Source organism: Sorex araneus, chromosome 2, assembly GCF_027595985.1.
Source record: "Sorex araneus isolate mSorAra2 chromosome 2, mSorAra2.pri, whole genome shotgun sequence".
In the NCBI taxonomy this organism is placed as follows: domain Eukaryota; kingdom Metazoa; phylum Chordata; class Mammalia; order Eulipotyphla; family Soricidae; genus Sorex; species Sorex araneus.
In genome coordinates, this window is record NC_073303.1 from 246442091 (window position 1) to 246452897 (window position 10807).

At 41.5% G+C, this 10807-nt stretch overlaps 1 protein-coding gene across 1 annotated transcript; it reads right to left on the reverse strand.

The window, feature by feature from the left end:
• Positions 1-9419: 9419 nt before the first annotated feature.
• Positions 9420-10175, reverse strand: LOC101546131 (olfactory receptor 18-like). The gene has a single exon (XM_012934150.2). It carries the CDS (start codon positions 10173-10175, stop codon positions 9420-9422), a length of 756 nt encoding a protein of 251 aa, XP_012789604.2.
• Between the last annotated feature and the right edge of the window lie 632 nt (positions 10176-10807).

Sequence of the window (10807 nt, forward strand, 5' to 3'; positions counted from 1 at the left end):
ACCTCACAAAAAGAGAGATTAGCTCTAGTGAACTGGAAGTTCTCACCTCCATAGAATGTGACAGCATGAAGAAACAGCACAAATCCCCACAGCAAGGAGAGGACAAAGAAAAGAGTTCAGAAGCCTCAGCAGAGATTTCCCACAAATATAATCTCTCGAATAAAGAATTCAGAGGAGAAATTCTGAGAATGTTCATTGAACTTAAAGAAACAATGGAGCAGTCAGCGAAGAAATTATGGGAAGAAATGAGAGCAGAAATAGGAAAGCTATATTCAGAAATGTCACGAATAAAAGACTTGGTAGACGAAATAAAAAACACAGTGCGAGCCCTCAACACTAGAATGGCTACAGCTGAAGATAGAATTAGTGAGATTGAAGATGAGCAGCAGAAAGCCCACAGGCTACAACAAACAATTGGAAAAAGACCTCAAAATAGCTTTAGGGCAAATCAGAGACCTAGGGGATGATGCCAAGAGGAATAACATAAGAATCATGACCCAGCAATACCACTCCTGGGAATATATCCCGGAGAGGCAAAAAGGTATAGTAGAGATGACATCTGCATTTCTACGTTCATTGCTGCACTGTTTACAATAGCCACAATATGGAAAAAACCAGAGTGCCCAAAAACAGATGACTGGTTAAAGAAACTCTGGTATATCTACACAATGGAATACTACATAGCTGTCAGAAAACACGAAGTCATGAAATTCACATATAACTGGATTAACATGGAAAGTATCATGCTGAGTGAAATAAGTCAGAAAGAAAGAGACAGACATAGAAAGATTGCACTCATATGTGGAATATAAAGTAGCTGTGAGGTACAAGCTTACAATGTTGCAATTTCTGACAGATATTTCTCTGGACTTAGTTACTAAAATACTAAAATACAGAAATCCAAAACCGAAAACCCGTGTGGCTACTAGTGCGGCCTCTCAACCTCATATCTCTTCATTCTCAGCAATGGAAAACAAATTATCAAATGCTTTCTTTTCAGCAGATCGACTTTAGGGGGGAGAAACTCCAAATCAATATAGTAAGTTTTTTATTGTAATACTGAATGTAATAAAAGTAAAGTGAAAGTAAAGTGAAATTTACCAGTTACACATGCGGGGTGGGGAGCTGGGGAAGTCGGGGGAAGTGGGGAGGTATACTGTGATTCTTGGTGGTGGAATATGTGCACTGGTGAAGGGATGGGTGTTCGAGCATTGTATAACTGAGACTTAAACCTGAAAGCTTTGTAACTTTTCACATGGTGATTCAATAAAAGAATAAATTAATAAAAAAGAAAAAAACATCATTGGAGTTCCAGAAGGACAGGGAGGCAACCCTAATGAGAAAGCCACAGTTAAAGAAATCATTGCTGAAAAGTTCCCAGTGCTGGATTATGCAGATGTCCAGATCCTAGGAGCCCGAAGGTTGCCAGCTAGAAGAGACCCTAATAAAAAGACTCAAAGACATATCATAGTCAGAATGATGGATGCCACGGATAGGGACACAATACTGCAAGCAGCAAGGTAAAAAAAAGAAATCACATACAAAGGAGCACCCCTTACATTTACAGCAGACTTATCAGAGGAAACCCTCCAAGCCAGAAGACAATGGTGGGATATAGTTCAATGAAATGAATGCCTCACCACGAATACTTTATCTGGCTAAGCTCTCACTCAAACTTGAAGGAACCATACACAATTTCATGAATAAACAACAGCTCAGGAACCTCATAGACTCAAAACCAAACTTAAAAGAAGGACTAAAGGGGCTACTGTAAGAAAAGAAAAACCCCTACAAGCACAACAAACTCCTACAGAAAGATGGTACAAAACTCCATGACAATAATTTCTCTCAACATCAATGGTCTAAATGCACCCATCAAGAGACACAGAGTGGCAAAATGGATTAAAAACCTGAACCTAGCATTCTTCTGCCTACAAGAAACACATCTGAATGGTCAGAGCAAACACAGTTTCAAAGTCAAAGGATGGAAAACAATCCTTCAAGCAAACAACTCCCTCAAAAAAGCCAAGGTGGCCATACTAGTATCGAACAACATAGATTTCATGTTGAAAAAGATTAGAAGGGACAGCAAAGGCCATTTCTTACTAATCAAGTGATACATATAGCAGGATGAACTCACACTCCTAAATGTATATGCACCTAATGAGGGACCAACGAAATACTTAAAACAACTGCTAACCGATTTTAGAGAGGACATTGCTAGTAACACAATAGTAGTTGGAGACTTCAACACTGCCTTATCACCTCTGGATAGAGCAACAAGATCAAAACTCAGCAAGGAAACACTGGCCTTGAAGAAAGAAATAGAAAAGAGAGGGCTAATAGATCTATACAGGGCTTTGCATCCCCATAAAAAAGAATACACGTTCTTTTCCAGTGCACGCGGAACATTCTCCAAAATAGATCATGCTCTGGGCCACAAAGCATACCTCCATAGAATCAGGGAGATAGAAATTGTATCAACTATCTTCTCAGACCATGATGCACTGAAGATAGAAATTAATCATGCACAGACACTGAGGACCAAACCATACACCTGAAATTAAACAACTCAATGTTGAACAATGAGTGGGTCAGGGAGGAAATCAAGGAAGAAATCAAAAGGTACCTGGAAACAAATGAGAATGAAGACATGAGCTACCAGAACCTGTGGGCACAGCTAAAGCTGTGTTAAGGGGGAAAATTTATAGCTCTGCAAGCATTTCTCAGGATGGACGAAAGGGCCCACATAAATAATCTGACCTCACAGCTCAAGACCTTAGAAAAGGACAAACAAAAGGAGCCCAAACCAGGCAGAAGGAAAGAAATGATAAAACTTAGAGCAGAAATCAATAATATGGAAACCCAAAAAACAATCTGAAAGATCAATGAATCTAAGAGCTGGTTCTTTGAGAAAATAAATAGGATTGATAAACCACTAGCAAGACTCACAAAGAAAGAGAGAGAGAGAACTCTAATAAACCGAATCAGAAATGAAAGGGGGGACATCACAACAGAAACCAAAGAAATTCAAAAGATCATCAGAGAGTACTTCGAAAGTCTGTACACCACAAAAGAAGAGAATCTAGAAGAAATGGATAAATTCCTGGATGCTTATAGCCTCCCAAGGCTGAACCAAGATGATTTGGAATGCCTGAATAGACCCATTACTATCAAGGAAATTGAAACTGTGATCAAACATCTCCCCAGAAACAAAAGTCCAGGCCCAGATGGCTTCACTAGTGAATTCTTCCAAACATTTAAAAAGGATCTATTGCCAATTCTTTTCAAGCTCTTCCAGAAAATCGAGGAAACAGAAACACTCCCAAACAGTTCCTATGAGGTATATATCACCCTAGTACCAAAAACAAACATAGACACTACAAAAAAAGAAAACTACAGGCCGATATCTCTGATGAACACAGATGCGAAGATCCTCAACAAAATATTAGCGAATAGAATCCAGCAACTCATCAAAAAGATCATATACCACGACCAAGTGTGATTCATCCCGGGGATGCAAGGATGGTTCAACATTCGGAAGTCAATCAACATAATCCACCATATCAACAAAAGAAAAGATAAAAACCATATGATCATATCAATAGATGCAGAGAAAGCATTTGACAAGATCCAGCACCCGTTCATGAAGAAAACGCTCACCAAAATGGGCATAGAAGGGAACCTCCTCAATATAAAGTCAAAGCCATCTACCACAAGCCTATAGCAAGCATTATCCTCAATGGGAAAAAACTAAGGGCCTTCCCTCTAAAATCAGGGACAAGGCAAGGATGCCCAGTCTCACCACTTCTGTTCAATATAGTACTGGAAGTACTTGCAATAGAGATAAGGCAAGAAAAAAAAACATTAAGGGCATCCATATAGGAAAGGAAGAAATCAAGCTCTCACTATTCGCAGATGATATGATATTATATTTAGAGAATCCTAAAGCCTCTACCAAGAAACTCCTCGAAACAATAGACTCGTATAGTAAAGTCGCAGGCTATACAATCAATACCCAAAAGTCCATGGTTTTCATACATGCAAATAATGAGAGAGAAAAAAGTGATATGAAAAAAGCAACCCCTTTCACAATCATGCCTCAGAAAATCAAGTACCTCGGAATCAACTTAACTAAGGAGGTGAAGGACCTGTACAGAGAAAATTATAAGACATTACTTCACGAAATAAAAGAGGACATGAGGAAATGGAAGCACATCCCCTGTTCATGGATTGGGAGAAATAATATTGTCAAAATGGCAATACTTCCCAAAGCATTATACAAATTCCATGCTATCCCTATAAGGATACCTATGACATTCTTCAAGGAAGTGGGCCAAACGCTCCAAAAATTCATATTGAACAACAAGCCCCCACGAATAGCTAAAGTAATTTTTGGGAAAAAGAGGATGTGAGGCATCACCTTCACCAACCTCAAGCTCTACTACAAAACGGTAATAATTAAAACGGCATGGTATTGGAACAAAGGCAGAGCAGTAGAACAATGGAACAGGGTGGAATATCCTTACACACACCCTCAAATATATGATCACAAATCTTTCATAAGGGAGCAAGAAATGTAAAGTGGAGCAAGGAAAGTCCCTTTAACAAATGGTGCTGGCAACACTGGACAGCTACATGCAAAAAGTGGGCTCAGACTTATACCTAACACCATGCACAAAAGTCAGATCAAAATGGATTAAAGCCCTCAACATTAGACCAGAATCCATAAGGTACATTGAAGACAAGGTCGGCAAAACCCCTCCACGACATTGAAGCTACAGGTATCTTCAAAGAGGTCTCACCACCGACCAGGCAAGCGGAAACAGATAAACAAATGGGACTATCTTAAACTGAGAAGCTTCTGTACCTCAAAAGATACAGCGACCAAATACAAAGACAGTCTATAGAATGGGAAAGGATATTCACCCAATACCCATCAGATAAGGGGTTGATATCAAGGATTTACAAGGTGCTGGTTGAACTCCACAAGAAGAAAACATCCAACCCCATCAGAAAATGGGGCGATGAAATGAACAGAAACTTTCTCAAGGAAGAAATACCAATGGCTAAAAGACAAATTAAAAAATGCTCCTCATCACTAATCATCAGGGAGATGCAGATCAAACCAACAATGAGATACCACCTCACACCACAGACCTTGGTACACATCCAAAAGATCAAAAGTGACCAGTGTTGGCGCAGATGTGGAGAGAAAGGGACTTTCCTTCACTGCTGGTGGGAATGCCGACTGGTTCAGCCCTTTTGGAAAACAGTATGGATGCTTCTCAAAAAATTAGAAATTGAGGTCCCATTTGACCCAGCAATACCACTTCTGGGAATATATCTTGGACATGCAAAAAAGTATAGTAAAAGTGAGAGTTCATTGCAGCACAATAGTCACAATAGTCAGAATCTGGAAAAAACCTGAGTTCCCGAGAACAGATGACTGGTTAAAGAAACTTTGATACATCTACACAATGGAATACTATGCAGCTGTTAGAAAAGAGGAAGTCATGAAATTTGCATATAGGTGGATCAACATGGAAACTATCATGTTAAGTGAAATGAGTCAGAAAGAGAGGAACAGACATAGAAAGATTGCACTCATTTGTGGAATATAACGTAACAGAATGGGAGACTAGCACCCAAGAATAGTAGAGATAAGTATCAAGAGGAGTACTCCACAGCTTGGAAGATGACCTCACATGCTAGGTGAAAAAGCAGCTCTGATAGAGAAGGGATCACCAAGCAAAGGGTGCTAGGTGGGCCCACTAGGGATGGGAGATACGGGCTGAAAATAGACTATAGACTGAACATGATGCCTACTTAATACCTCTGTAGCAAACCACAACACCCAAAAAGAGAGAGTGAGCAAATGGGAATGCCCTGCCACAGAGGCAGGGTGGGGTGAAGGGGACAGAGTGGGGTGGTGGGAGGGATGCTGGGACCATTGGTGGTGGAAAATGGGCACTGGTGGAGGGATGGGTACTCGATCACTGTATGACTGAAACGTAAGCATGAAAACCTGTGTGTAAAAAAAATAAAGAAAAAAGCATTTCTCCTTTAGAATAGACAGTTAATCCCAGAGGGATACCAGAGCAGGGATAGTATGCTTTTATTGCATGTGACCAACTTGGGTTTGATCCCTGGCATCCCATATGGTCCCCTGAGTCATGCCGTGAGTGACCCCTGAGCACAGAGCCAGGATTAAGTCCTGATCACCAAAAGCAAAATAAAAAATAAGCAGTCATGTGTTGTATACAAATTCAGGGCAGTACGATGGTATTTTGGGGACTGTGAATAGTCTTTAATGAAGTGTCTGCTTCATTTTCCTCATCACTGCTGTTTTTTTATGTATGATGATAAAGTAAGTGTATGTGTGTTTGAATATGTGTGTGTGTGTGTGTGTATGTGTGTGTGTATATTTGCATGTGGTGCTAGGGACCGAAAAACAAACCCTAAGCTAAAAACAGTACTCTAACCATGGATCTATATTCCGAGTCCCAATTCAATACAATTTTAAGTCATGTCATTTACTATTTATTTTGGACCCCACATTTGATTTTTTGTTTCGGGTTTTTAGTTACTTCCAGCGATGCTTAGCAGTCACTCCTGGCTCTGCACTGAGGAATCACTCCTGACGGTACTCATGGGACTATATGTGATGCCAGAGATCGAACCTGGATTGGCTTTGTGCAAGGCAAATGCCCAACCACTACCACTGTACTGTCTCTCTGGCCCGCCATAGTTGGCCTTGATGTAAAGGAAGTTGCAAAGCTTCAGATAGAAAAAAATTAAGCTATGTGGATAGTGGTAAATGATGGGAATTCAGTTTAATAGCCCTGCATTGCAATGATACTATGTTCAACTTAATTGAAAGTGTAGATGTTCAAAGTTCTCATCACACTAACATTTCCCAGCTGTCTTTTGACCCCACCCGTTTCCAACTACTTTTGGATGTTAAACATTCACTAGGACTAGAATTTGCATGAACTGGAGATATATCAAAATGACAAATCTTTGCTAGCACTGTCAGTGAACATAATGTGACCTCTATGACATTGGAACTTGACTTCCTCTAAATTATTTTGGTGACAAAATCAACTAAAAATAATAAATGTTGGTGTGGTCATGTCATGTCATTAAAACCTAGAGACATTGAACACTCTCACTAACAAATGTTGGGAAATTGGAAAAAAATACTGTGATTTTTCCTCTTAATTGTAAAAATGTCCAAGCATAAAATGATCATGGTGCCCCGCACCCCTTGGATAATAGGAAGAAGAAAGATGTCAAACTCTACAATGTAGTCATCAAAGATGGTTGCAAGGAAACCTTCAGTTGTGCTTTCTGATATTCTTGTTCCTCTCTTAGTGATTATCATCAGGTCCATGACCATGTGGGCTTGCCTGGGGAAGAGTTTGGGGTGATTCCTTTCCGATAGATCAGACACCACGAAAAGAAAGCTAGAGATAATGGGGGTTGGGCAGGATATTTTGAGAGCGATCTGAAACCCTGCAGCAGAAAAGCAAACATGAGCTCCCCACGTGTCTGCACGGAAATGATACACACGGTGCACCCCTCATGTGTGTGTCCATGTCCCACTTATCTGGGTGAGGAGACAAGAGTCAGGACTGTCCTTCCCACCCGGCACCTCCCTCTCCACTCACTGGTCTCTGCTTGGTCTCTGCTGGCTCATGCTTGGAACTGGGATCCCCAGCTCTCTCCTCCCTCGTGAGTGATGGGAGCTGAGACTCTGTGCTCGGGACGGGGAGGAAGGAGAAGTCAGGCATGAACCTGTACAGGTGATGGTGGTAAAAGGGAACACAGGTAGGAGCCTCACTGAGAAATACTGCCAAGAGCTGCTGGGCTAACTCCTAATTACTCCTGCATGGCCTTCAGGGATCAGTACACAGAATGAATACTGAGATCTGGTGTTTCTTGTTAGCCCAGTCTCTGAGGGCCTTGGTGAGGAAAGGGGGAATTGGATGTAATTAGACTGTGTAGACCTCTTTCTTCCCAAAGAAAGCTCCCCTGTGCACTTTGATGCTGAGGTCCAATTCTAAAGATTAGTAATAAATTTCAACTTGGATTTGTGACTATTTAACTTTGAGTAACTATGTAAATCTTATAAAATGATGCATTCCTCTGGAAAAATACAAAACAATGTCTATTTACTCAAGCAAAGATTTTTCTCTTTAATATCAATGTATTTCTATATTTGAGGAGGTTTGTCTATTTGAATAACAGTCCAATTTTAATTGTTCCCTTTGATTCATGTGCATACATATAAAAAATATTTCCTCTAATTTATCCATGTGCAGCAGATACTTCTTTTAAGCCAACCTGAATATCTCCCCATAAAGCTGTCCTTGGGATACTTGCTGAACTTCTGTGTCTTCAAAGTTTGGGGGAAGATGTTGGTTGAAAACATTTCATCATACCCCCCTAACCCCTGCTGCAAAGGATTGGCTTCTTGTTAACAATCACATCAAGACAGGATAGATCTACAAAATATTATGATTACAGGACAGAGAATCAGGAGAGAGGTTCCCCAAATTAATTCAGAGCCCACTGTCCTATTACTCTGGCTCCAAATCCAGAACTTTCTATTTGAAGCCAAGATCATAGTACTCCGCATGCTCACACAAATATTTACTAGGAGATTTGATCAGAGTCAAAGTTTTATGAAAACTGGGGTTGGGGCGATAGCACAGTGGGTAGGGAGTTTGTCTTGCAAGCAGTCGACTCGGGTTCGACTCCCAGCATTTCATAGGGCTCCCTGAGCACCGCCAGAAGCAATTCCTGAGTGCAGAGCCAGAAGTAACCCCTGTGCATCACTGGGTGTGACCCCCCCCAAAAAAGAAGCAACAGAGTATGAGAGTGGTTGATAACTCCATAAGCACAATTCTTTATATTTATAGAAAATATTTTTTTTTTCATTTCTGTAGGTTGTCTGTGTTGTAGCTGCCAAAGACAGAGGATTTTTGAGGGTGATAGAATTCGGGATGACGTTGTTTTTAGGACATATGCCCTATAGAAATATGCCCCACTAGACTTCCATCAAGAAGTGCTAAAAAAATTACATTGGGTCCAGAGATATAGTACAGAGGTAGAACACTTGTCTTGCATGTGGCTCACCTGGGTTTGATCCCTGGCATCCCCTGGGGTCGCCTGAGCACCATCAGGAGCAGTTTCTGGGTGCAGAGCGACGAGTAACTCCTGAGCATCCCCATGAGTGGCCCCAAAGCAAAACCAACAAAATAAATTGTGCTATGTTCAGATAGGAGTATCAGGAAACCCATATTCCAAAATTTTGTGTTCAAGAAGTCACATTTACCATTTCAGAGAGTGGGTTTGAGATCATTTCTAACCATATTATAAAAAAAAAACCCGAACAATTTGAGTTCCTGAGTCTACACTGGTCTACTCAGAAGCTTCTGGAAGGCCCTCTTGATGTCCTTGTTTCTTAGGCTGTAGATGAAGGGGTTCAGCATAGGGACAAACATTGTGTACCCCACCGAGGTCACAGCAACACTCTTAGCAGAATGGAAAACAGTTGAGCTGAAGTACACCCCAATGCCTGTCCCATAAAATAAGCAAACAACAGACAGGTGAGAGCCACAGGTGGAGAAGGCTTTGGACCTCCCCCCTGTGGAGGAGATTCTCAAAATGGAATAAACAATTTTTGTGTAAGAGTACAGGATCCCAGTGGCTGGAACAGCTCCAAGAACAGCACCGATAAGATACATTAGTAAGTAGTCGGTGGATGTGGCTCCACAGGCTAGTCTGATGAGTTGAGGGAGGTCACAGAAGAAATGAGGAACTTCCACGTGGGTACAAAAGGTCTGTGGTAGGAGAATCATCCAGTGCAGCTGGGCATTCACGAAGCAGAAGGATAAAGATGCCAGGAACAGCCGGCCACAGAGGCGGGGGTTCATGATGATGGAGTAGTGCAGGGGGTGACAGATGGCTACAAATCGATCATATGCCATCACCAGGAGAATGACACTGTCCAAAAAAGCAAAAAGGCTAAAAAGAGACAATTGCGACAGGCAGCCTGCATAAGAGATGATTTTGCTCCGAGTGTGAATGTCCCAAATCACCTTTGGGATGGTGGTGGAGGTAAAACCTACATCACTCAGGGACAGGACGGAGAGGAAGAAGTACATGGGCGTGTGCAGGTGGGGGTCGGAGCTGACGACCAGGATGATGAGCAGGTTCCCCGTGATGGTGACCAGGTACATGGACAGGAAGAGGCAGAAGAGGAGAGGCTGGAGTTGGAGATTATCTGAAAACCCCAGGAGGAGGAATTCCACGGCCCCTGTTACGTTGTCCACGGCACAGAGACACCTTCTGGAAAGATCAATGAGAGTGGGTGAAGTATCCACAGGTTGAGTGCAGTGATTCTATTGTGAACTTGAGCATTTTACAAATACAGTAATAATGTGTGAGTCTAATCACTTTTAGCTCAAATTTCATGGTTGTGGCAAACATTCCTCTCAGAACTCTCCTATCATATGCTTCTTTTTTTTTTTTCTTTTTAGGTCACACCCGGCGATGCTCAGGGATTACTTCCGGCTCTGCACTCAGGAATTACCCCTATCAGTGCTCAGGGGACCACATGGGATGCTGGGATTTGAACCTGGGTTAGCCGCTAATGCTATTGGTCCAGCCCCTCCTATCATATGCTTTTACTCTTCTATTTCTGAAGGCATTAATGTTGCCATACCTAGCTTGAGAAATATGAGGAACAAGGATATTTAAAATTTTCATAAGCCCAATCACAGTGAAATAATTGTCC

What these genes read in the sequence shown, in the direction of transcription:
- LOC101546131 (XM_012934150.2), bottom strand. Translation starts at nt 10,175, where the DNA reads ATGTACTTCTTCCTCTCCGTCCTGTCCCTGAGTGATGTAGGTTTTACC.